The sequence below is a fragment of the Heterocephalus glaber genome, unplaced genomic scaffold (assembly GCF_053883595.1).
Source record: "Heterocephalus glaber isolate CG9 unplaced genomic scaffold, H.glaber_assembly_v1.0 deba00001457, whole genome shotgun sequence".
In the NCBI taxonomy this organism is placed as follows: domain Eukaryota; kingdom Metazoa; phylum Chordata; class Mammalia; order Rodentia; family Bathyergidae; genus Heterocephalus; species Heterocephalus glaber.
This window is the reverse complement of record NW_028258305.1, coordinates 39,516,866-39,542,894: the sequence shown is the minus strand read 5'-3', so window position 1 is coordinate 39,542,894 and position 26,029 is coordinate 39,516,866. Positions and strand designations below refer to the sequence as shown.

The 26,029-nt window shown below is 51.9% G+C and overlaps 1 protein-coding gene across 5 annotated transcripts; it reads left to right on the top strand.

The window, feature by feature from the left end:
- The first annotated feature begins 31 nt into the window (after positions 1-31).
- Positions 32-21,187, top strand: Fosl2 (FOS like 2, AP-1 transcription factor subunit). Of its 5 annotated transcripts, none has more exons than XM_087216194.1 (5): positions 35-355; positions 9,716-9,967; positions 12,008-12,118; positions 13,706-13,813; positions 16,028-21,187. In XM_087216194.1, the coding sequence occupies exons 1-5, from the start codon at positions 254-256 to the stop codon at positions 16,544-16,546; spliced, it is 1,092 nt and encodes a 363-aa protein (XP_087072320.1). In that variant the 5' UTR covers positions 35-253; the 3' UTR covers positions 16,547-21,187. The 5 variants fall into 5 exon arrangements, with proteins under 5 accessions (XP_004839285.1, XP_087072320.1, XP_087072324.1 ...); XM_087216198.1 differs by lacking the exon at positions 35-355 and adding an exon at positions 889-1,485; XM_087216197.1 differs by lacking the exon at positions 35-355 and adding an exon at positions 889-5,929.
- The last annotated feature ends 4,842 nt before the right edge of the window (positions 21,188-26,029 follow it).

The window sequence follows — 26,029 nt, the reverse complement described above, 5'->3', positions numbered from 1 at the left end:
AGGGCGCGCGAGGGAGGGACGGGGACGGGACGCGGTGACTTTTTAGAGGGAGGGACCGGCGCGCCACTGGTCCCGCGGAGCAGGAGAGGAGTGCCGTGCCGGGCGCTCGGGGACGCTTCCCGGGTGTCGCCACTTCCCGGTCCCGGAGCGAAGACCGCGGCCGGCGGACGAGCGAGCGCGCAGCAGTCTGAGCGCGGCCGCGAGGGCGGGGAAGAAAAACACCCTGTTTCCTCTCCGGCCCCCACCGCGGATCATGTACCAGGATTATCCCGGGAACTTTGACACCTCGTCCCGGGGCAGCAGCGGCTCTCCTGCGCACGCCGAGTCCTACTCCAGCGGCGGCGGCGGCCAGCAGGTAGGTGCGGGCGGCGGGTGCACCTGGCGGCGCGGCCGGACTCCAGCCCTCCTCTCACCGCCACCGCCTCTGGCTTGCTTTCTTTTCCTCCTCTTGGCCTGGCAAGAACGTATTTACGGGCCACTGTTTCTAAGTTGTGGATTTTTGTCCTGCTCCACCCCACCCGCCCCTAGCACTTTTTTTTTTTTTAATTGGACCGGGCAGTGGGCTTGAAGAACCGACACACCCTTTCCTTTACTTTGTATTCAGAAAAGCTCCCGGAATTGCAGGTCCTCTGCCCGGGAGCCTGCTACCTTCTTCGAGAACCCCACCTCCCGCCTTCCCTCATCTCCGCGGCGGACAGAGACGGAAATCTTTGCACCCACTAATCCTTCCCAACAGCCCTGTTCCTGGGGGAGAGAGAGCCCTCTCCCTCTCTTCTGGCCTCCATCGATCTTAGCTCATTTCTGGAAAAGGTTGGGGACTGAGAAACATGGTTGGGCTGCTTCAGGTAATGGGGAGTGACAGGGAGTGTTGCCTCTGGGAATCAAGTGCGAAGGTCAGGCCCCCCCGGAGGCCCGCCTTGATTGGCTCCTGCGTGCCCCGCGTCAGTTACCTGTAAGGGTCCAGCCAGGAACTTGCAGTGCTCTGGGAGCAGTGCCTGGAGGGTCTGGGGGTAGCTGGGGTTAGGACGCTGGCAGAGAGAAGCAAGGGAAAGAGACATCACTTGGGCTCCTGGGTGTTTCTGGAAGTAGAAAAACAACTTGTTTCTAAAGCAGCCAGACTGGTTTACACTGGAGGGGTTGTGCCTGTGATTTGTGTGTCTGTAGGTACCAGAAAGGTGCTGGTGGGGTGGCTTCCCTCTGCAGCTGCTCCCCAACTGCTGCCTGGCGAAGGAGCCGGGTTAGCTCTCCAGGCCCTCTGCAGCCCAAAGCCCACCTTGGTCAGCGTCTGTGGGGTCTCTAGCCAAGATGACCAGAGGATGAGTTGCTCCATTAGGCGGTGGCCTTGGCCTCTAGAAGTCAGCCAGGCAGGAGGGGCTGGGGTGGGCTTCCAGGAAGGGGTGGACCCAGCTGGAGAACATAATGTGAACATGGCTCTTTGTTGGATCTGAAGAGGAATATCCATTTCAAAGTGATTCCCCATACCTGGTGAGTCCTAAATGGCTTTTCTGCGTCTTTCCTCTAGCCTCCCACCCCCACCGCCAGCCCCAGACGGCTGAGCATCCACTGTAGAAGGTCCAGTCTGCGGATTGAGTAAGCGCCCTTAAATTGAGTGCGTCGGTGATGAATTTAAAGTCTTACCCGCAAAGTTCATTATGTTTGCTTCCCAGCCCAGTTGGTGGTTTGTGTTGGCTTCAAACATCATTAATTAATGGGTTAGAATAGTTTATGCCCATTCCCTCAGTTTCCAGTTCAACAAAACCCAAAACGCCTTGCCTCTCTCCGCCTGCCTCCCAGAATCAGAAAGGGATTGGATTTCTTCTCTATTCCTTTCGCTAACACGTCTGAGACAGTCATCCTTGACCGTGCAGCCTCGCTGCTTAGCTATGCTCAGACCTTGGGGCCTGGATAGGAAGAAGACCGGACATCACTGCCCCAACTGAGTAATCTGTGTCACTAGGGCTTTGAGCCCAGGATGTGAGCGGAGGCAATTCCCTGTTTTGGAAGCAAATCAGACAGGAAACCAGTGGTAGGAAGAAGGAAGAGAACTCAGTCCAGCAGAGTGTAATGGGGCCTCATTACCAAAGCAAAAAGCAGCTGTTGGCTAATTTCTAGCATGCTGTAACACATGAAGATTTTGCAATTAGCAACAATCAGCACACAGGTTCTCATGTACTCTTGCCCATTCAGCCCAGCAGTGTGACCAAAGCGTCTTTCAAACCCAAGGGATTGGAGAGGTAATGTGCTGCTTAGAGGAGCACATTAGAGGAGCACTCTTCTTTCTGCCTGAACTGGGGTGGTGTTTAGGGGAGGGATGAAGGAGCCGCGGCAGGGAGAGTTTTTCCAGCATTGCTCTGACTTTTCACAAAATTATTCTGTGAACCTAAGGACTGATCTCAGAGCTGTTGCTCCCTGGTGAGTTTGTGCTCTGACTTCGCCCTAGCTTGGGCTCAAGGTAACTTTATTACATACCAGATAAATCCTGTAATCATTTTATTTCTCTGGGCTGCCTTTATGGGCAGACTTTTCTGGTGGTTAGTTGCTGGGCTTCCTCCTTTATGGCTTTGCAATGGACCAGTCAGTATGAGGCAGTTCTCAGATTCTTGTTTGTAGGGTCCAATGTTCCAGATAAGTTTGTTGCTGGTACTCAACCCAGAGCTTTCCTCTCCTCTCTAGTGGCAGAAGGCAAACTGAACACAGGGCCACAGATTCCAGTGACTTGGGGCATGGGGAGCAGACAGCTCTTTGTTAAAGCCTCAGTTCTTGTATATGGCAGGAACTTGAATCCTGAAAAATATTTTCTATTGCAGTTATAATTCTAATCTCAAAGATTGGTCATTGGTGTGGGGTTTTTTGGGGTTCTTTTTTGGTTTGTTTTTTTTTTTAGAACAGTTACACATACCATCCCCTTCTGGAGTTTACTTTTTGTTGCTGTTGTTATTTTCTCTCACCTGTCTTTCCTAGGACAACACTTCCCAGATATATACCGTGCCTGGCTGCTTGACTGTTAGGATTCTGGGCCTGGGCATTATGCAATCCAGCCAGTTACACAAACATAGGTCATTTCATAACTTGTTTTCATCAGCCAGGCCCCCCTTTTAATGAAGAAACAAAACAAAAACACGACCCAGAACTTTTTCGAGGCTACTGTCTGTTTCTCAGATAACTTGTAAAAATAAATTAAGTGGGGGTATTTCCTTTTTGGAAATCAAGGAATATCAGTCTCTCTTCTTCCTCATCCACTCCCAGCCCCCCCCCCACAAATGCACGCACAAAATTCCCCGGAGTGAACTTTTGCCAACTGTACAGAGCTGGGACATTCCTCACATCAAAGAACTTTTACCAGAAATGACTGTGATTCCCAAGTCAGCCTCAATCATACCTCTCTGGTGCCCCCTACAGGACATCTTGAGAAGAACTATCTTGGGAATGTATTTTTCCAGCCCCAGAAGAGTGTCAACTTGGTTAGTTTTTGGAATTCTTAGGATTTTTCTTTTTATTTAGGGACAAATAAATGCCGTATTTTTAACAGTGGTTAACTAGGAATGGTTTGACTTCAAAATGAGTTTCTTTTTTATTTGTTTTTTTGTTCTAAATAAAGCCTGGTTGGAAAAGAAGTGCTTTCTTCCTTTTCGTTTTAATGTCTGTCTGTTCGTTAGGGGCCAACACAATATTATCACATTCCCAAGGCTTATTTTCTTCCTGTGTTCATAGACATGTGTGTTTGTGTGTGAGTCGTTCAGAATTGGTGGGAAGATGAGAGATGTATATTAGGGATCTGGGTGCCCTTTAGTTTAATTTTTTTTTTTTTCCTTGATTTTACAGATGTTGTAGATTAGGATCAACAAAATGCTATCCCAGGAATTTGTCTGTTCCACTGATTCTTGGTGGAAGTCAGCCTCATGTTTTCATCAAAGTGAGTGGGGTGAAGTAGCAGTCATGTATTGTCTGAGTGGCAGTTGAATTTTCATATCTAAAACCCTGAGTGCATTTCCATTATGATACTTCTGCCTGTCTTATTGTTCAGGGTGAATGTGAAATTAGGAAAGCCGATTTTGTTCCTTTTCTGTCTTAATACAAACACATCAGAACTTATATATCTAAATCACTGTTGTGCCCTTCATCCTTGTTCCTTTAGGAGACTAAATACTTACTTGAATGTTATGGCTATGGTCAGACTTGGAAAAATTTTGCAATGTGCTTCTTTTATAATTGTTTTCAACATATTCTTTTGGAAATCCTCCCTCCTAACATCTTTGGCCCCCTAAGAGTGACTTAGATATTCAGAAATTACCAAATGAACTTTGGGAAAGCAAGTCTGACATATACAGTGCAGGTGACCAGGCTGGGTCCAAATTAGAGTGTGGCCCCAAGTTCCGTGGCTCTTGGTCTTGACAGTTTGCCTGGGAAACTGCCCGCTCCCCTTGCCAAAGCGCACCAAAGATGGCATCTTTGCCATCTATACCTTAGCTTTTTCCCTCTGTTAAACAGGAAGAGATACTGGTTTTCAGAATTAAGGAAACTAACTTTCTGGTTTATATGTTGAAAGAAAGAAAAAAATATCATCACTTTGTAGATAGGTCTCATATGGTAACTTTTGGTGGTCACAGCATTTCACAACGATGCCAGCTGCTCTGATTGAGGTAAATATATCTGTTCCAAACCCCATTCAGTAATTCTACCCCTCCTCAGCTCCCTGGGCTGGAGGGGGAAGATGCAAGAGTTCTCAGCCCTGTCTCTCAGCCCTGTTATGTGGCTGACATCCTGCAGTTCTAAAGGAAGGTGAGACGTTAGCCTTCCTGTTGAGCGCAGCACTCAGAGGATTGATGGCAGTAGGAAGAGGTGCCTAGGACAGTGGAGTGAATTTTCCAGTCCTTGGGAGTGGAGTTTCTGGCCAGAAGGACCCTGGCAACAAATAATCCAGGAAACCTGAGGATGGCTTCATATCAGCAGCTGTTATCTTTTTCTTTTCTTCCTTGCCTTTTTTCACCCAAGCAGTGAGGTAATAGAGGATTGAATGGTTCTTTCAAGTGAAGCTGAGAAAGCTTTGTACACAGTAAGACTTTGGAAATCATGAGTTACTAGTGACAACTTCCATTGTGACATAAGCAGCATTTCCTCAGAGAAGAATGAAAGGTTGGATGTCGGAGTGTTGTCCAGTGCATGCTCTGTGAGGCCTGGTTGAATTCCACTCTGAAGGCTTTGGAGGATATCCTGGCTTCGATAAGAACACCGAGTCTTTGCATTGTATTGGTGTTGGACCGTGACAGGGACCGCACGGGAAGCATTAAGACAGCATTTGCTCTTAACCTTTCTTTTCCTGGAGCCAGTCTTCTGCGATGTTGGAATTTTCCTTTCCCCATCTTGGGAATGTAAAAACAGAGAAAGAGCCTAGTCCCCTCTCAGACATCATACCTGCCTTCCTGATGGAGCACATCAGAGTCCACAGGACTCAGGGTGTGGATGACTGGGGACCCCTGGAGGGAATCACTCTGAAGGAGAAGTGCCTGCCTAAGCGGGTGGGCCAGGAATACCAGCCATGACTTCCATGTCAAAGGGGTGCCTGTGGGAACTGGAGACCCAAACCTTCATTCTGTGACCATTCAGCAGAAGGCCACAGATGTGAGCCTCCTGTCTCATGTAGAGTCCCCAAAGGCTGTTTTCCCAAGTTAGCAATGGATGACTATAGGACTTCTCTAGCCTGCTGGAGTCAGCCCTGTGTTCCCTGCTACCTCTTGTGGGGAACGGGAACGGGGGGCATGTGATACTCAGTGAGCAGCCCATGGTGCTCCAGGCACAGGGTGCTCTCGGGTGGCACCGAGATTCCCGTGCTCAGAGACCCACAACTCAGCCTGTAAGGATTTGGAGGTCCAAGCTGATGAAGGAGGCCCATCTCCTTGGCTCCCCGGGTCAGAGTACCTGAGCCAAACAGGTGAGAATGATCTTCTAGGACGGGGGTTGGCAAACTATTTTTATAAATGAAATTTAATGAAGTCTGGGCATGCCTGTTTGCTCGTATTATCTATGGCTCTCCACAGGATATGATGGCGGAGTTGAGTTTCGACATAGACTCTGTGGCCCACACAGCCTAAAGTACTTGCCGTCTGGCCCCTCATAGCCAAGCTTACCAGATTCAGCTCTAGGAGGTCTGTGGGAACACTTTTGTCCTTGTATAACTATGTACCCAGAAGTAGACAGGGTGACACAGTTAAAGTATCTGGAGGCTTTGCCAGGCTGGAATGCAGCACACGAATCCAGCATCTTCAATCCTGTCCCTAGAAAAGGAGCTTCCTAGGGGCCTAGAGTCCTGGGAGCCGGGTCACCTCCCCACCCACACTGCCCGTAAGCTGCTCGTACTGCAGCATGCAAAACCATCCAGGTGCTGCAGCCTGGTTAAATGTTAACTCGGGGAGCCATGGTTCATCCACAGCAGAACATTGGGTGGTTCTTGGGCCTGTTGGCTTAGAAGACCGCCAGGCGAACTTCTGGGACCACAAACTCCTAACCTCACCTCTTTTCTCCTAGCCCAGTGTTGCATTCTGAATGATACGTTTGGAGTTGAAACAAAGCCCATCTGCCAGATTTAATTGAAACTTTTGTGTGTCTCCCAGAGAGGCTCCTCTGGAGACAAAACCTTCTTTATCAGGCCCCAGGCCCCTCTGGGGATGGGACGTTGTTTTCCTTGCAGTTTGGAGCCAGTGTGTTAACCAGATGGCTTTGCCTCCTGTCTGAAACAAGGTGTACATGCGATTCAGAGGCAGTCATTACCTCCTGCCTTGTTTTTATTGCTGTCTTGTTTTGTCTAGACCCAGCCATTGCCGTAAGGAGGCTGGCTGATGTACACTGGGAGGTGCATTCCGAGGACCTAAGGGCCTGCCGGTCCGTGGAGTAGGGGGCTGAGAGGCGGACCCCATCCCTAAGTAATCTTAGTCTCCCCGCTTTGCTTCAGGTTTCTGCTTGCTTCCCCAATCCTGAAACAGGTACACTTTTGTTTGTTGGGGAGAGTGAGTTTCTTGGGTGCTTTCCTGGAAGGAAAGCTGACAGCTCCTCTGTGGAGGAGGTTACACAGTTAGATCATGGGCGCCTTGCACGCACTTCAACCCTGGAACCTGACTTGGGGAGAGACACGGAACACAAATGCTGGGTGCTTTCCAGGAGTGGAAGCTGGCTATTCTCCCTGGAGTCGCCCAGTGCCGGGTACACAGATCCGTGTAATGATGCTGCCACAGGGTTGCCGGCGGCCATGATAGTACCTCCCATGTGGAGCACAGTGTTTCAACCCTGGCTGCACATTAGAATCCTTTGGGCATTTAAAAAATAGCTTTATCAGAACGCCAACCCCATTATTTTAGACCTCTCATGATGAGGCTCTGACACTGGTGTTTTTGACAAGCTCCTCTGCATACTCTAGTGGGCAGCCAGGGTTGAGATGCAGCCTGTGATTACAAGTAGCTACTTATTTCGACCTCATGGTGCAGGGAGCTGGGTGTTAGTGTTCCCTTCTCTGTCCTGGAATGGAGTCATCAGGAACTACCCCAGGGCAAACCCCTTCACGGCTAAGGCAGCCTCCTGACACCAAGCGCAGTGTGACTCCCCCGTCCCTGCCACCCAGCATCCTGGGAGAAAACGTACTGTCTGGGATGCAGTACCTCTGCATGCCTGTGGCCATGCCCACTGTTTTCACATGTCTGCCTCCCCACAGCCCAACAGGCCAGCCCTGGCCATCCGATTTTCCTCCTTGGAGATCATTTCCCACTTGGATCCTGTCTTGTTCTCTGCATGCTTCCCTCCACACACACCTGCTTCTTTTCAGTCAGCTTGTGGTAAAAAGCCCAGTTATATTTGTCTTCAAAGGTACAACTCAGAATCTATTGCTCTGAGCTGCTGTCCTCTGGAATCCCAGAATCCATTGCACCAGGCAGCCTTCCTCATAGCATCCCAGAATCCATCGGTCTGACAGCTCTTCTTATAAGTGTATTGTTCTAGGCAGCTCTCTTCACTGAATGCCCTTGGCTTGGTGTCCTGGGGAAGTCTGGGAGGTGGGGCAGCTACTACTATCCAGACTGGGGTCAGATGAGTGCCAGGGAGGTGAACGAGGAGGGATTCCCAGCTCTGCCAACTACAGTGAGGTACTCTGAGGTTCATTTTATTTACACAGCAGAAACCCAGATATTGTCACCCATGGCAGAGATAATAGTGGTGGCAGTTGCTGATGCTTCTAATCCTGGTTGGTCTGACTGGACCAGAGTGGGGGATACTGTAGCATCTGTGCTAATGATAGCAGGATTTCACTGGGGGCCAAACGGATCTGTGGGACCTCCTTGGTCTGTAGGGACCCTTGGCAAGGGTGATCTGAAGATCGCTGTCTGAGGACAGTGGGGATACCACTGCTTAGAGCTGCATTTTGAGGAAGAAAGAAGCAGTGCTAAAGAAGCTGATGTGGCACCATATTGAGAAGTCCAGCCTCTTTGTTACACTGAACTGGGTTTGAATCTTGACCCCACTGCTTATTAGCCATGTGGCCTTGGATAAGTTACCTAATCTCTCTCAGACTAAATTTCTGCCTTGAAAATGAAGGTGGTAGTCATTCTTACCCTCGAGGGAGAATTAATGAGATAATGTAGGTGAGATATTAGCATGGTGCCAGTCATTTAGTAAGTGCTGGCTATTGTTATTGTCATCATTTTATCCACCAGATTAAGGGGGTAAGATCTGGAGAACCTTTTTGTGGGCGCAGGCGTCATCTGAGGGTGAGGATTTACTTGGGTTCCACTGGGGCTTTTCTCCTGAAATGCTGTAAATGGGGCGCCCTCCCCTTTTTCCTAGTTACCGGGCACTGCTACGGAGAAAGGCTGAGCCCAAATGCTGAGGAATGCAGCCCATTTTCATCTCTGTACCCTGTCATCATCTTATATTTAAGTAGAATGCTTCCTGTAGTGTGTTCCAGAGAGCTCTTCAATGTGGTCTGGGAATAAATTAAGAGACAAGGAGAAACTCTGAGCTGGCAGCACTGGTTTCCTGCAGACACATATGCGAACCAGACAGACAGACGTGTAGATAAGTAGAGAGCATGTCCAGCCCAAGAGAGATGCTGATGAAGGGAAAGAAGGAGGGATGAGGACCGCAAGAAGAAGCTTGGCTGCAGATACCGTGCTCATGGGCTAAAGGACACATTCTCACGGCCTTGACAGCATGGAGTCATAGCCCCATTTTGAACCTCTTTGGAAAGTGACAGATGCAGATACAGTCTGCTTCTCAGCGATCTTTATTGCTCCAAAGCTGCTGGGATGCAGGTCTCCAAGTCAAGGTGTCCTGAGCTAGTGTCCCGGAGAATGATTAGCAGGTGACTCCGGCTTGGGAGGCCCAGATGCTTGCAGATGTGTGCGCTGGGGGCTGCAGGGTGAGTATGAGCAGCTGGCCATCATGGCTGTCTTAGAAGCCATTTGGGCTATGGCAGCACCCTCACTGAGCCACTTGGGAATGAAGTCCTGAGGTCCCCGGTCAGGGAGCAGATAGAGCCAAGGCCCAGGAGGAGCTAAGAGCCTCCTGATCTTTGGATGTGTGGCACCTACACAGGATTTGTCCAGGAAAGCCCACCGGGGGCCCTGACCTTGCTCCCCAAGCACTGACCGTGCTGTCTTTGGTTTTTGCCTCAGCTCTGCCCGTCCTGTGCCTCTCACTGTTCACTGGCTCAATCATACCCTTCTCCTCGTTTCAGAAGTTCCGGGTAGATATGCCTGGCTCGGGCAGTGCCTTCATCCCCACCATCAACGCCATCACCACCAGCCAGGACCTGCAGTGGATGGTGCAGCCCACAGTGATCACCTCCATGTCCAACCCCTACCCCCGCTCGCACCCCTACAGCCCCCTGCCGGGCTTGGCTTCCGTCCCTGGACACATGGCCCTCCCAAGACCGGGCGTGATCAAGGCCATCGGCACCACTGTGGGCCGCAGGAGGAGAGACGAGCAGGTACACCCCAGGCCAGCGGCAAGGGCCGCGTTACTGTGGTCACCCGTGGGGGCTCGCAAGCTCGGAGTGGTTTTCTGCAGGCCGATGGGGAGCAGCATGAATGTTCTGGATGCACTGGGGAGGCCAGGGAGCCAGACACTAAGGGGAGACAAGGCAATGCCTTTGTCAGAGGTAGAGCTGCCGACCTGAGTCATCTCACCGGTATCCCTCAGAAGAGCCTCAGTTTTCTCAGCTGCAAAACGAGGACAGTGGTTTTTGCCAGCTGCAACTTGATGCTCTTGGGAGACCGTGTCTGGGAAAGTACACTGTAGGTGTAAAGTGTCAGTGGATAGGAAGGACCATCCTGACTGCCCACAGCAGTACCCTGCTCTGAGCCTTGGCAGAGGTCACGCCGTGAGCACCACAAACTGGCTCTGAGCTGTTTTGGATTGGCCCTTACCCATCTCCCAAGTGTCTGGAGCACACCAGGCACCCAGCGCACCTGCACGGTCACACTCAGGGCTGGTGCTACCCACATGACTTCCTGATCTCCCTCAGTGGGCCTTCGACTCAAAACAGCAGCCCATTTCAGGTGTCCAGAAAGTTCTCTATGTCCCAGAAGTACAGTGACTCTGGGCAGGGCCTCAGGAGCTGTCTAGCTGCTTTAGCTGATGGGGATGGTGGGAGGGGGGCTCGGCTTTGAAAGAGGCCTAGGGAAGGAAGTCAGAGAATGGCGAGGTCTCTGCTTTATAAGAAGCATCTCAATATTCAGAAGTCCTATCACCTGCATTCACAGTGAGCCGGGGCAGCACTGAACCCCATGGTTCCTGAAAGAAAAATCAGAACCATGCATGGTTCCTGAGGGAAGGGGCTGGGGCCTTCACAGGGCTCCGTCCGCCCTCTTTCCACATGAGGCAGGCAAGGATAGGCCCATCTGGCTGTGCTCACTTGGCAAGTGAATGGGCAGGTTTTGGCGGCCCTGACCCAGTTCCCTGGACTCCCCTCGAAGTGGTCTTCCTGCAGGCCCAAGCCACCGTGACCCCTGGAAAGGCAAAATACTTTAGCAGTGGACTCCCTTATTCAAGTGAAATGTGAACCTGAGAACTACTCCAGTTCTAGCACGGGAACCCTTCTCTAGTCCAAATCCTCATTCTACTCTGGGACCCCCAGGGGCCACCACATCCCAATAAAAGGACCTTTAAATATGGTTCCCTGCGGGTAATGGTGGACCCAGCGCCACTAAGATGCTTAGAATTACAGCGATAACCAGTCCAAGGAACCAGAAGCCTTTTCAGGAGCCCTGTGCTCCTCTGGGAACAAAGTTGGGCCCATTAATAATGCAAGGCCCATGGGGAGGAACGGAGTAATAAATAGACCCCATGCTTACACGTTGGGCCTCTGCCACTGGGGTAGGGGCCACTCTGGCCCTGACCATTACTTTCCGTAGTTGCAGTTGTAAATACTGCAGCAGCAGTGAACATAATATCCTTTAGAAATAAGCTTCCCGCAGAGTCTTAGGTGCAAAGCTTTATGGTCACTGAGGAGCCAGATTCTCCCTGGATGTAAATGACATCATGTGACACCAGGCTTGAGAGGAACTCTTGTTGGCTGGCAGGACAACAAAACAAGATGTGCTCTGATCACTCTTTCTTTTCTGCCGGGGCTGCCTCATTGCCACTTTTATATATGTCTATCTGGAAGGGACTTGAGAAGCCGTCTTTTCTAAGTTTCCCTCTGTATTATCATTGGTAAACAAACTCAGGCCCAGGAAGGAGAAAGGTGCTGTCCAGAGACACACAGCGATTTCGTAGGGAAGGTGGGACTGGAATCCACCTCTCTGACCTTTAACCCGGAGTTTCTTCCCACCACACCACCTAGCTGTGCCCTAAGACAGTCTGTCTGGAGAATTTCCATCCTTTTTTGAGAGGAAGAGAGAGCACCAGGGGAATTTTCTTCCCTGTCAATTAGGAGTTCAGACAATCACTGCCTTGAGGAAGCCCGGGCAGCTGGATCCTAGAACTATAGTGCTTAGGTTCCTAGCCCTGGGGTCTTTTTCTGCAGGCTTCTGCCTGTCCCAGCTTCCCCAACCTGCGACCAAGGGCCAGCCTGGGGCCTCATGGCCCTCCGTCGCTTGCCCAGGAAGCTCGGCCAGGAAGCTCGCTCTGGGCCCAGGTGAGGTGACTGGCAGGCAGGGAGGGGAGGGTGTGTGTGGCTTGTGGGTGGGTCTGTGGCAGTGCTGACACACTCAAGCCATAACCATGCTGATCTCACCGCCCCTGAACACTTCCTATGTCAACAGCTTCCATAAGTTGCTACACCTCACCAGACAGGGCACAAACTTCTGGGCCCCAAAGTTTTCCAGGGGAAGGAAGGCTGGAAGTGGACCAAGGCCAGCCCTTCCTCTTTTCTGCCCCTAGCAGTGAGTGTTCTCTGGGCTCACTGGACTTTTAGGGGGGCTGTGATGGGCCTGCTGGTGAGCCCTAAACTCAGGCCTTCAGCAGGACCCTGGGCTGTCTTGGAACTGGCCCTGGTTGGCCTCAGGTCAAGACAGAGGTAAGGACAGCAAATGTTGAGGACCTTGGCCAAGTGGCCTTGTGACCTTGGCCAGGTAGACAGTCTGAGGTTGTCCTTTTTGATACTGTGCCCTGCTTTACTATTCAGGACATCACAGCAGCAGATGGCCAGGGTAGCAAGAAGCATCCCTGGACTGTGACCCGGGCTCAGCCGCTACAGTGGCTCATGCCCTCATGGAGCGAGCAGCAGTGCAGGCAGCGTCCTCCGTGGGAGTACCTTCCTTCTCCTTCCCCAAGAGCGCCTTCAGCTTTCCCCATGTGTCCTTTGAGGGTGATGCCCAGGTCTTGTTCCTCTTGCATATTCTAAGCCCCTCTAGCATTGGGCACATAGGTGTGCAGTGAGACCTTCTACCCAATGAGAAGGTCTGTCCTTTGCCTTGCTTTCTGCTTTGGCCCACAGCCATCTTCCTGGGTCACCTGTGTCTGAGAGGAGCACAGATCACATCTCTGGCAGAGCCTGGCCCCACTTAACAGGGTGGGTCTTGCCCTCTGGCCTAATTTACAATTCTCTAGCCATCCTCGTTGTGAGGAGCTGGATCCTGAGCTCTGCAGAGGGATCTTCCTTCGGTTTATAAATCAGCCCCAAGACCCTGGAGCTGTCTTGAGGTGCTCAATTGTCGAATGAATGGAAAGGGTGGGCAGCGGGACTTAGCATGCTCGGGTGCTCCTCCTGCTGCATAGGGTCTTGCCTGTGTGGGGACTCCTGGCCCAGCTACTTACCCAAATGGGGATAATGAGGCCTGAAGAGCTGCAGAGTGTGGGGGAGGAGTAATTAGCCAGGGTTTGGAGGAAGCTGCTGCAGGGGGTGGGGTCAGGCCTGGCGAGCTGGAGGGGACTCCTCTCTGGCCCGGGCTTTGAACAGAGCTGACACACCAAACGCTGCCATGGCGCAGGGGCCACTGAGTCCTTGCCTCTTTGCTGCCTTGTTCTCCCTTTAAACACGGGACATCACCCTCCAGGGCAGACTCTGCAACAAGAGCCATCTAGGCAGCGCGCCTTAGGCAGCCAGAGAGAGAGCAGCGCGCCTGCCGTAGGTTCTGGGACCTCTGCACCTGGCCTCAGCCCTCTTCTCCTCCTGCCCTTCCCCAGTTCCAGAAGGGCTGACTGTCACATTTGAAATGCAGCTTTCAAAAATGCTTGAACCATTCCCCTTGTCCTAATCATGATTTTTGACCTTGGCCTCCAGCTGTCTCCTGAGGAGGAAGAGAAGCGTCGAATCCGGAGGGAGAGAAACAAGCTGGCCGCTGCCAAGTGCCGGAACCGCCGCCGGGAGCTGACTGAGAAGCTGCAGGCGGTGAGGAGCTCACCAGGGTGGGCACGCTCGGGTGGGTGTGAGAGGGCCCAGGGCTCCCTGTGCTCAGGTGCCCGAGGACGAATCAGCGGAGATGAAACATCTCTTCCTTTGAGCACATGGCTCACTTTTGATGAATAAAAAAGAGAGGAGGACCAGGCCTCTGCCACCAGGCTGGGCCTGGACAGAAGAACTGGAAGCTCGGTAGGCTGCCATCTATTCTCAGTGCTGAGTGCTCTCTGCTGTCAGACCGGCTGGGGCCCCTGGGTGAGGGGCGAGGGGTATCTGTATCCCTGCTCCCCGGGAGCCAGTGTGGATCCAGAACCCCTCCAGGCTCTTCCTAAGCTCCAGCCTGGCCTAAGTGCTCTGGTGGGAGTGGGGTGGGGTGGGGATTCCCAAGGGCGACAGGTCATGTGCCAGCTGAGTTGCATTTTCCTGGGGTTTCTCATCTCCTTGTTGGCAGCAGGGTTGCCCACCTCTGTCACGAGCCTTAGCGCCTCATGCTGCCCTTCTGAGTCACTCTCTCATGCTCCCTAATTGCCCGGACCTGGGGGCCCATGGGCCTGCCCCTCCCTCTGGTAAGCTTGACCTGACAGATGTCACTTAACTCCCTCCAGGGCCGGCCCAGCCAGGAGGGCCGTGTGCTGTGTGAGGAAGCCCAAAGCCAGGGCTGGCTCTCTCGGGAGGGAGGGAAATGTTTTCCAAGTGGAGGGATCTGAGAGACTGTCGGTGGTCCCCACAGTGCCCGGCCAGGATGGGGCTTTGGAGTACATCCCATCAGGGGCTTCAGTACTCCAGTACTGCCCACCTGCTCGAGCTTCGCTCGGTGGCTCTTGCAGCCCTGCTCTTAGGCACTGAGTGTGTATTGCGTGTTCCCGTGATGTGGGTGGTAATGCCCCGCAGAGGTGTTGGAGCCAGGGAGGATGGCTGAAGTTCTCCCTCCCAGCTGAGGTGGACGCCACGCCATGGGGAGCTCCTCAGCTCAGCCCTCCCCACTGCTAACCTTCCTGGTGGGACTTCAGGAGGCGTTCTTACCGCCAGCCCAGAAGAGCCCTCCCCCAGGTCCTGCTACCTTCCTGCCTCCTCCTAGAAGCCTCACACCCTACACCCCTGCCTTCCCCGCCCCTGACCCAGCCACCCAGGCCCCTGAGCCACATCCTCCACAGGAAGCCTCTCACAAGCTCATGACGTTCGTCAGACCCTTGAAACAGACGGAAACTTTTTTATTCCGGAATATGCTACGCTCTGCTTCATGAAGCTCTTGCCGGTATCTCCTCATTCGTGAACAGGAATCTGAGTTAGGGAAAAAGTTGGGGGGAGGCTGGTGACTCACACCTTTCCTCTCTCACAGCTGCCCCTTCCGTGTGCACTCGTGTGAAAGGGGGGTTGAGGTCTTTGCAGGGCAAGCGACCTCATAGGGTATCAGGTACCTCCTCTGTCCTGCCTGTGGCTGAGCCGAACGCGCTCCGAGTCCTATGAGTCCAGAGACAGAGGCTTCCGAGACTGGAGCCAAAATGGGAGGACCCCGCTGGGATGGGCTGAGCACTTATTTCAAGCCAGGCACTGTCCGAGTGCTGGGGATAGAGGAGCACGCACGACCAAGGCTCCACACGCCCGCAGCCTTGGCTTCCGGGTCTGTGTCCACAGGGCCACTGGCAGGGGGCCGAGGAGGAGTGATGCGCCCAGCTGCGTTTCGTGCTCCCCTCTCCATGGAAGCCTCTGTTAGCCCTCAGGGAGCCAGGGGCAGTAGAATGTGGGCTCTGGACTGTGAAATCAGACGCACTGGGATTCAAATCTGGACAGACCTTCCTGCTAGCTCTGCGACTCTGGGGAAGTTTTAAACCTCTCCAAACCTCAGTTTCTTCATCTGCAAAAAGGGGTTGAGGATAACTTCTGCTTTCAAAAGCTGCTGGAGGATTGAAAGAGGTGATCTGTGAATTGCTTAGCACAGTGTCTGGCACAAAGTAAGTGCTCAGTTATGGCAGCTGTGACCATTTCACTCCTCTTCAAGCCGACTTTCCTCCTTTGGAAGTAAAAGGAGCCGTGAGCCGCCGCGTGACCCAGAACCAGTAAGACCTGTGGCCAGGTGTGTGAGCTGGCTGCTCTCACGGGAGGTCACTGAGGGCCTTGCTGCTTTTCCTTTCTTCTCAGACTGGCTGGCCCTCAGGAGGTGCTTGGCAGATTGCTGTCCCTCACCTCCCTGTCTTTCCCATGCAGGAGACGGAGGAGCTGGAGGAGGAGAAATCAGGGCTGCAGAAAGAGATTGCTGAGCTGCAGAAGGAGAAGGAGAAGCTCGAGTTCATGTTGGTGGCTCATGGCCCCGTGTGCAAGATCAGCCCCGACGAGCGCCGAACGCCCCCCGGCCCTGGGCTACAGCCCATGCGCAGTGGGGGCAGCGTGGCGGGCGCCGTGGTGGTGAAACAGGAGCCCCTGGAAGAGGACAGCCCCTCGTCCTCCTCGGCAGGGCTGGACAAGGCCCAGCGCTCCGTCATCAAGCCCATCAGCATTGCCGGGGGCTTCTACGGGGAGGAGCCCCTGCACACCCCCATCGTGGTGACCTCCACGCCTGCCATCACTCCGGGCACCTCGAACCTCGTCTTCACCTACCCCAGCGTCCTGGAGCAGGAGTCGCCCGCGTCACCCTCTGAGTCCTGCTCCAAGGCTCATCGCAGAAGCAGTAGCAGCGGGGACCAGTCGTCAGACTCCTTGAACTCCCCCACTCTGCTGGCTCTGTAACCCCACGTTCCTCGAAGCTCTGGAGGGGTCCTCGTCACTGCCTCCTTCCCAGGGACCAGCACGTTCAAGCGCTCCAGGGCCACGAGGGCAAGAGGGGCCTGCCAGGGAGCTTCCGGCTCTGGGGGCCGGGTGGGACCTGACAGGGACATGTTGGAGGACTTGGTCCATCACTTGGAAGCCACGGGACCCTCTCCGTCATTCGTCTTGCAAGCAAATCCCCTTTCTTGAAAAGCCATGGAGAACCTGGTTTGGTGGCTTCTGAGAGCCCGGAGCTGGCCTGCACAGTCCCTGTCCCCTTGTTACGCTGTCGTCTCTGGAGTGATGGTGTCCTTCCCTGCCCCGCCAAGCATGCTCAGTGCCTTTGGTTTCACCTCCCCTCGACCTGCCCCGTCCTCCCCCAGGGTCACTTTCGCTCCTTCTTGATTTTTATCAAATTTGCCATGACATTTCATTGGGATAATCTGGATATTAAAACTCTTCATTTCTGGAGATGGGGCAGCAGGTGACTCTTCTGCTGGGGCTGACTTGTCCAGAAGGGGACAAAGTGCAATACAGAACTTTCCCTCCCCGACACTCCCCAGGACACTGGCATCACCAGAAGCACCAGCAGGGTTCTCTGAGCTCCCCGGGAAACGGCACCACCGCCAGGAGGCCTGCAGGACCTTTCCTCCTCACCCTCAGAGACAGCTTTCAGAGGAGGATCGACGTGGCCAGAAGACAGGGCATGAGTGAGATGGCGGGCACATTCTGGGTGTGCCAAGTGCCTCATTACCAGGCCAGAAGTAGTGCCAACACAGCCACATGGGTGTCCTAGACAGCTTCCCTTCCCCTGGTGTCTTGAGCGGGCCGTCTCCTGTAATTACTGCCTCACCACTCTGCCCCTGGACCCTTCTCTCCAGACTGGGGAGCGTCCCTCGGAGCCACACAGCGCTCCAGGCCCTGCTGGGCTCCACCCTCCCTTGGCTCTCAGGGTGACGCCACCCACGGAGATTTAATGAGCGTGGGCCTGGACCCTCCCTAGACTGCAGCAGGTGGCTCCTCCCCAAGCCTCAGGATGGAAGGGCCAGGGAGGAGGCCCGGAGAAGGAAGGCCGTCCCCGGGGCCGGGTCAGTAGTGGCAGCAGTCTGGCACCTAGTCTGCCCTGCCTGCCCTCTGTGGCTCCCTGGCACCTGATGAAGCAAATGCTCTCTTTCACCCTCCCCCACCTCACCCCAGGGTGCTCTTCTGGCCTGGCCAGCAAGCTGCACTCGGCTAGCCACACACTGGGGTTTGGAGCTTATGTGCCACTCTGGCTGTCTGTCGAATCTTTCTAGCTGCTGAAATCAGAGCTAGGATGTGTGGCTTCCGGCTGCAGGAGAGCTGTCCCTTTCCCTTGCATCCCCTCACCTCCGGCAGGAGCACAGTTCAGCGTGGCCCTGCCCCCACCTGAGCCTTGCCTCCCCATTGCATGGCGACACCTGTCCTCGGAAGTGGCTTCTCCTCCACCTGCCTCCGAGGGGATCCAGCTCTAGAGATCAGTGTCCAGCCATATAAAGTGGTATCAATGTTATTTAAACCAAGGCCAGTGCCTCTTAAATTTCCAACTCTGGAGAGAGCAGAGACAGCTTCTCAGACCTGTTCCTTTCACACTTCTAGGTCTGCACTAGAAAGAATGGAAGAGCCATATGCTTAAAATACAAAGCCCAGCAGGATTGGAAGTGGCTTACGCAAGGGTCAGCCACCTAGAGAGAGGAGAGTTTAAAAAAAAAAAAAGATTTTTTTCAAAATACTTTGAACACATTCTTTCCCATGTTCCTTGGCTGCCTTCTGGCTTCCAAGGGCCTCTGGGAGGGGCGCTCCTGAGAAGACTGACCAGTTGGCTTTCTGATCTCAGATTAATCAAGCCAGAGGCAGCCAGGAGTAGAAAGAGGTGGGTGAAGAAAACTGGGTGCTTTGAGCTTGGGAAGGCTTAATCATCTCAAGTGGTATTTGTAGCCAGGTGGGAGTTATTTGCTTCTTTTGCATATAGATATATCTTAAACGAAGCTGTTTTCTGACCTTTTCTTTCTAAAAGCCCCTTTATGCCCCACTCTGTGTTGCATGGATCCCATGCAGGTCAGTCTGTGACTTGGATCCAAGACAGACATTCCTGAGCCTGAATTTGGCTCAGTTCAGATTGCAAGCTCCACTGGTATTGGAACCAGCCAGCCCTCGGGACTTAAGAGGCCTCTGATTTGCAGCCCTTCTCGAACCTCTTGCTTTATCCCAGGAGGATGTTTGGCTTCCCCAGAGCCAGAGGTTACGAGGGGAAGGCTGAATATTCACACCTGAGTCATGAGCGCATCCTCAGTTCTCATCCTCCTGGCTTGCTCTCCAAGTTCACTTGCATACACATCCTCGCTCCAGCATCACCAGATGCCCGGCCTGCTGTTCCATCCTCCATTGTTCCAGCTAAGGGAACAGCTGAAGTGGGGATTCCTTTGTGCTTGGGCGAGGAACTGCTGTACCTCCCGGTGAACCCAGCCACAAGGCAGCTGTGTGGACTCCTGCTGGGCTGCACGCAGCTCTGGGACGTGCACTGCAGGCACTGCTGCTCCATTGGCTAGTGTGAGACAGGCCTCGTGGCCACCTGGCTGGCCTCTCTGGGAACAGTCCTCCCCTTGGCTGGGTGGCTGGGGACAGCTGCTGACACAGGAAAGAGAGCAGATCCCAGGTGATGCTTAGGAAATTTCCAGAGCCAGCTCCAAGCAGAGCATTGCCTGGGGGTGGAGGTGGTTGTGAAAGAGTCACCATTCTGTTCCCACTGTGGCCAGTCCAACAAGCATCTCAAAGCCAAGAGCCACCAGGGGCTGCTGCTTCTCTTAGCCTTTGGGGAAAGGAGTCTCTCACTTCCCACTCGACTCTAAGGCTCATGAGGGGCCACCTGTCTGGAGCATGGGAGCTCATTTCTCCCTTTCCCTGTTGACCAACAGTGCTCCTTACAATCTCACCATGGAAGTTTCAGGTCGATTTCCTTCCCGGATCAGACGTCCATGAGGCCCCTTAAGGAAAAGAAGAAGCACCTCCTACGTGCCAGGCACTGTTAGGCACTTTCATATTTATCCCCTTTAGGATGAGATTAAGGGATGAGGGAATCCCCTTGTAAAAGGCCCCCAAGTAGTGGCTGAATCAAAAGACTTGGAGGTGAGAAGGTCTTTCTCCAAAGACCCGAGGTAAGATTGCCTTCAGTCTGGTTTGTTCTCAAGGACCCATCCCCTAGAGTATCTGCCCTCCTCCTGTTCCCAGCCTGTGCTCGTCTGTACTCCTCCGATGCTGGAGGGGTGACCCGAGTCTTCATAGAATTGTGGACCAATAGGATATTGGTGTGTATAACTTTCTTTTTAAACTTAAGTAAAGGGGTCTTGCTATGTTCAGCTTGTTGAGTCTTCTTGGTATTCATCTTAAAAGCCAGCATCTTACTATTTATTGACAGGTGTGTATGTGTGTATGTATGTGTGTGTGCTCGAATATATGTATATTTCCAAGTGTGCTTGTGTCTTGCAGCTTTTTAGAAGGAAACCCAGTCATCCCACTACCAGTTTGGCATCTTCTCGTGCTTCTTGTGTTTTGGGCCACGTGTCAACAAAGGGTTTTGATTTTCTAATGTTGACAACATGTTCAGGAGGGGTAGGGTCAGAATCCGACGGTGGGGCATGAGAAGGGAAGGGGGAAAAGAAATAGACATTTATTTTATTATTTATTTTAAATGTTTACATCTTTGTGTTGTACCAATCCTGAATAGAAACATAGCATTAAAACATTCAGTTCCTCTCTCTCTCTCTCACTCTTTTTTAAAAAAAAAATGACAATAATTTTGCTTTTTTGTTTCCAACGTGATTTGTGACATGCTGTATAAACTGTATAAAAAGGTTCTGTTTCTGCAGGTGGGTTGTCATTCCTCTGGGGACAGTGGCTGCCAGGAAATATACATTGTAAGTGGACAAAATGAAAGACCCTGCCCTGTTCCTCAACAATTACTTTCTCTGTTATGATTAAAAAATTATTCCATTTATTTTAGTTTGTGGTTACTTGCTTTTTGAGGAAGAAAATATTTGACTTTGTATAAAGACTAGGGATCAGGTGTCTTTTGTAGTGGGAGATGTATATATAGTATTGGTATATAGTGGAAACCCACGAGCATTGTGCATTTGTATTTGAGATATGTTGATGATGTGGAGTGAAGTCTACTATTAGACCCTGGAGGCTAACAAGTTGTACAAGGTTTCTGTCGCTCTGTGGGGAACTTGATTACTTTTCTGGGCACCTTTTCCCCCTGATTTTTATAGTAATGGTGACATGGTCCTATTGGAGGATCTCTTATGTTGACCTTTCCAGGCAGGACTGTGAGCCCAAAATCTTTGTATAGTTTTGAAAATTGAGGAGTAGCTCTGCTCAGAAGCATCTCTGGTGGTATTTGTTGTTGTTTTGTTCTATTGTTTTACTGTATGTAACACAAGCCTACAGTATTTGCACTAAAGAAAGCTTGTTAGAAAAAGCTTGCTGCTATGGAAGAAAGAACATATTAAAACATTTTTCCCTCGCGGTATTTTTGTTGTTGTTGTTGTTAGCTTTTCCACTTTCTGTTGAGTAGCATTTTGTAGAATAAAATGAATTGAGATCGAACAGCCTCTGACGGTTGCTTTATTCCATCTTTCCCCCACTCTCTCCCGCGGCTTCTCTTTCTCTTCTCCTCTTCTGTACCTTTGACCTTGTGGATAAAGCGGGTCCCTTCTCAGGATGAAGCTCACGGGAAGCTTTTCCTGCACGCTGTACCGTGGATTGCTTAGGGGATGTTTGCCCCCTTTTCTTTCCTCTTTGACCCTCTCCCAACCTGTCTTCCACGAGTTCCCACTGCCCAGGACCTAATTCTCAGCCAGCTGCCAACGACTGCCAAGGCATGAGCCAATAAAAGTTTAAAGGTATCTTGTTGGAACAGGTTGATTGTGGAAATCCTGGGATCTTCAAAGAAGCAATGAAATGTATTGCTAAGCTTGTCATGGTGGTCAGACAAGATGGAACGCAGGAAAGGGCTCTGAAAACAATGGAGGCATGCAAGTAAGTGAGATGATGGCGTCTCTAGATTTCCTTTCTGGAAAAGAGCAGGTTGTTAGGTGTGGAATTCTCGAAAATGTCAGCCCAGTCCCCATTGTCCTGTAGACCGGGAAACCTAGGGTGCCTGAGGAATATCTGTTCAGCGTACTCTTTGTAGGGAGACAAACCAGTCATCAGTTAAAGCTTGTAGTGCATGGCAGCTGGCCGAGAATTAGCCGTGGAAATTACACACTCCATCCAATGTGTTTTATGCAAGCTTAGGGTGTGGGCCTCATTCTCTGGAGGACCCAAGAACACTGTACAGGGAGCCAGGGAGGCCCTGAATCCTAGGCCTCCTCCCACTACTTCACTATGGAGGTTTTATTGAAAGCCACTGAATGCATCCGAGCCTCCGTTTCCTCCTCAGTGAAGGGGCGGGTAATGACAGCTTTATAAGAACACCCTCCTAGGAGGGGTGACAGTATCCTCTCTGTCCCCTTTGGGTCCACATGGTACAAGGGATCAGTGCTGCTCAGAAGTCTCAGTCCCGGGTCTCACTGTGACCTCTCCTGTCCAGGTGGACCAAGGAACATAGACAGAGTCTGACATGTCCGAGCAGTACCTATACTTTCCCGAGTAACTGTGTGTTTACCCTTGTGAGGTAGGTGTCAAAGAGCAGATGCTTGGCTCCTCTGGGCTGTGGGAATGGTGCTGTCCTGAGAAGTGCATGCTCACATTTGCCACTTGCACCCGAGTGCTTCCTTCCATACATTGTCTTTCAATCACACTTCAGAATCTACTTTGTTTAAATTTCCACCTCTTCTTCCCTATAGTAATTAGAATGGTTGCTGACTGCCAGGCACTTATTAGATGGAGTCAGAAGCCTCTCTGTGCAGCTGTAAATGCCTTGAGAATATGCAGACAGTTGTTCAGTCTTTTGTGGAAAAACCCAAGAAGGAACAGCTTCTACTGGGTCCACTGGGAGAGTTTTGCTGTCACCTGTAAGTCTAGGCTGAATTGGTCCAAACCAGTTCCATGACCTGGGTTGATGGTAAACTCTTGAGTCCATTTCCAACAAATTTGGAGTTTCAAGGAGTAAACAGAGTTCTCTCTCTCAGCAAGAATGTCTTGGTGAGGGATTTCTGGGACAATCTTCTTTTGCTGGAATTAGAGGGCCCCAAGTGAACACAACTTTGTCGGTAGGCTCTTGTTGTTCATCAGACCTGCTACTATATAAGAGAAAAGGGATTTCTCTTGGAGTTGCCATTTTTCAACACATTGAGCAGTGAGACCGAAGCACTGAGCAGATATGAAGTGCTAAAGCCAGGAGGAATCTTAAGTCACTGAAACCCATAGGCCCGGGCCACTTTACTGCAGTGTAGCCACTGGGCTCTGGGCTTAAGTGCCATGTTGGAAATAAAGGGTGCGATTTTCTTGTTGGCCCTTTGTGTTTGAAGGATGGATGGATACTTGTCTGGGAGCAGCCTGGCCCTGCTGGCTACTTACTGGGCCCCACCAGGCCCCCAGTCAGAAGCCCCAGCACAGAGGGGCACCACTGGCTTTGTATCAGTGCTTGTTCTTGCCAACAGAGATTGTATTTCTTCCTGGTGAGACCCAGAAGGACGGCATCCCATGAGGCACAGAGCAGTTAGACTGGTCCACTCAGCCTTCTTCACTGTCAGCCCTGCCTGGAGTGGAGAGAGATTGTATGCTGCAACTCTGCCAGTTGGGCAGGACCCTTTTCCTCCTCTCAGTGAGGTCCCCAGTGGACAGATGCCATGGCCAAGCCTCTCATGGTCTGAAAGTTGTTGATTCTGGAAAGTTCCACTGATTTAAAGAAAAAAATAAAAACTGATTCAGGCTCCACTTCTGGAACTAGAAGATCTTCAATCAAATTAAATACCTTCTATTGGGCATGTACTTATAGTCACCAGGCATGGTGTACTTATACTTAACAAGTACTTACAGTTGGGTATGGTGGTGCATGCCTGTAACCCCAGCACTCAGGAGGCTAAGGCAGAAGGATTGCCGTGAGTTTGAGGACAGCCTGGGCTACTTAGTGAGTTCAGGGCAATCCTGGAGTACGTGGCGAGACCCTGTCTCAAAAGAAAAAATAAATAAAGTGAACGATTCTGCAACATTTAGTATCTTCACAGTATTATGCAATATTGATCTATTTCCCAAACGTTTCCATCAGTGTGATAAGAAACTCCATACCATTAAGTGTTAAGTCCCTATTGGCCCTTTCCTCAATCCCAGCTAACCACTCACCTCCCCCTTTCTGTAAGAATTTAAACTTACATGGTATTTTTGAGAATCCTAATGATTCTATTTTTTGAAGTAAAAAAACCCCAGGTATTAATGGTATAGTTCCTCCCTTATTTTCACTTCAGACCTTTTCATGTCTTTTCATACATGATCTCATTCAGTAGCCCAAGAGCAGATGTTGCTGGGTGTGTTGGAAAAATCTCAGCTCCAGGAGAAATTCCTTTTCTCCTCCACAGTGGTGTGACTACTACACTGGCAATACAATCACTGCCTTGAACAGTGCACAAGGCATTTGTTTCTCAAACAAAGATGGAATAAACTTGAAAAGACAGGCTTTGTTCACTGAGGAAAACAGACACCCTTGTCATGCCATAAGCATGAGGAGAGCACAGTTTATAAATTAGTGTGCCGAGACTGTTAGCGTCCTGTTCTAACAGATATGAGGATGAAATCTCTCATATTCTTGTTAAGTGCATAGCATTGCAAAAGGCAGTCTGGGACACAGCTGGATAGGGATTTTGTCAAGGGTTGTGTAAGGTGTCTCTCTGCTTCATAGTCAAGTGTTTTCACTGGGAATAATAAGAACTCCTATCTAGAAGCTGCCCTCAGGGAGGTTCAGCCTGATGGGAATGGAAGGACCAGGGGACACACACATTCCAGCCTGTGGCAGGTGGGGGGTTTCAGAGAGGATTCTGTGGAGGAATGGGCCTGGCGTTGGAGCCGGAAGGGTAAGCAGGATGACCACGGATGAGACGGAGTGGAGAGTGGGTGTGGCTGGCAGAGGGCACCACCTGAGCAGACTTGGGAGATGAAGGTGTGGGATAGCTGTGGAGGCCAGGCTGAGCATGCGCTGATGTGGGAGGCTCGTGAACATAGACTCTGTGACCTCGAGGTCTTTCGAATAGCAGGCTTGAATCTTTCTGCCATGCACTGCTGCCTATCTGTGCCAGGCACTGCCCTCAGACTGGGGAGGCAGAGGGCCTGAGGAAGTCTTAGTGCCCCCAACCTGGCTGTCCTGTCCTCTGGGGAGGATCAGTAACTGTGAGTTCACTGAGGGATTCAGAGAAGACACAGAAGGTGTGAGTGGAGCAGGTACCACTGGGACCTTCCCAAATCTGGGAGCAGCAGTGGTAGAAGGGCTTCCCAGAACTGGTGTTATTTAAACCAAGACCCCACAAGTCAGTGGAAATGGGAGCTTTACTTCTAGGCACTGGGAGTTGCCAGGGGTGCAGCTGAATGGCAGGTGACGCAGCTGCTGTCACACTGTACCAAGACCAACACAGCAAGTGTGAAGACAGGGAGGGAGGGAGGAGGAAGCAGGGACGAGAGCAGCCCAGCCGACAGGCAGTGCCAGCCCTGGAGCCCGATGGCAAGAAGGTCCTCCTGGGGAGCCAAGTCCAGGACATCTGCCTCCGGGAGCAGAAACTGAAGGCCAGCGGAGCCAAGAGGAGCTGGCTGGGTGGGGAGGCCCAGGCCCTGAGTTCAGTTTTCGTCATGTGACTCTGAGGAACCGGGGGATTGGCAGGGGTCCTTGGCCGAGGCAGGACACAGGCAGGGCGGGAGCCAGGACGAGGGATTTCTTCTGGAGAAAGTCACACAGCCTTGCAGCTTGGCGCCATCCTCACCTTGTGTTCCCTGCGGCCCCAGACCTCAGCGCTGATGTCTTGGCCAGTCTCTCTCTTCTTCCCTGGAAGGGCTACCCAAACGGCCTCTTCCCTCAGAGTGTCCCCCAGCCCCCACACCTTCCACAGATGATGCCATCTTCCACTTCACAGAGAGGGAGGCCGACTCGAGGGATCTCCTCAATTTCCCTTCACCAGGTTGACAAGCCTGCTTCAGCAGAGCAGGGTCCCTCCTGCTCCTCAAGTCCTCCTTTATCCAGCTCTGAGACCCGCCATGTTCCTTCTTTTCAGAGACCCTCTTTAACCATTTCCCTGCTCTTCCTATGTAGTCATTGGTGTCTACTTCCCCAGGGAGCCCTTCCCGTCAGCAGTAAACTAGGTCAAGTCTTGGCCACCTTGAAAATAACAAAACCCTCCCCGGCTGCACCTCCCATTTCACCTTCACCGCCCAAGCTAGAGAGTTATCTTGGTTTGTGGCTCCTAGTTCCTCACTTCCCACTCTCCGCTCAACCCACTGAAGTCTGGCTTCCACCCCCACAGCCCC

Coding starts and splice junctions, on each gene's coding strand:
- Fosl2 (XM_087216194.1), top strand. CDS start 254: ATGTACCAGGATTATCCCGGGAACTTTGACACCTCGTCCCGGGGCAGC. Junction 9,968..12,007: donor GCAGGAGGAGAGACGAGCAG/GTACACCCCAGG, acceptor CTTTTTCTGCAG/GCTTCTGCCTGTCCCAGCTT. Junction 13,814..16,027: donor TGACTGAGAAGCTGCAGGCG/GTGAGGAGCTCA, acceptor TTTCCCATGCAG/GAGACGGAGGAGCTGGAGGA.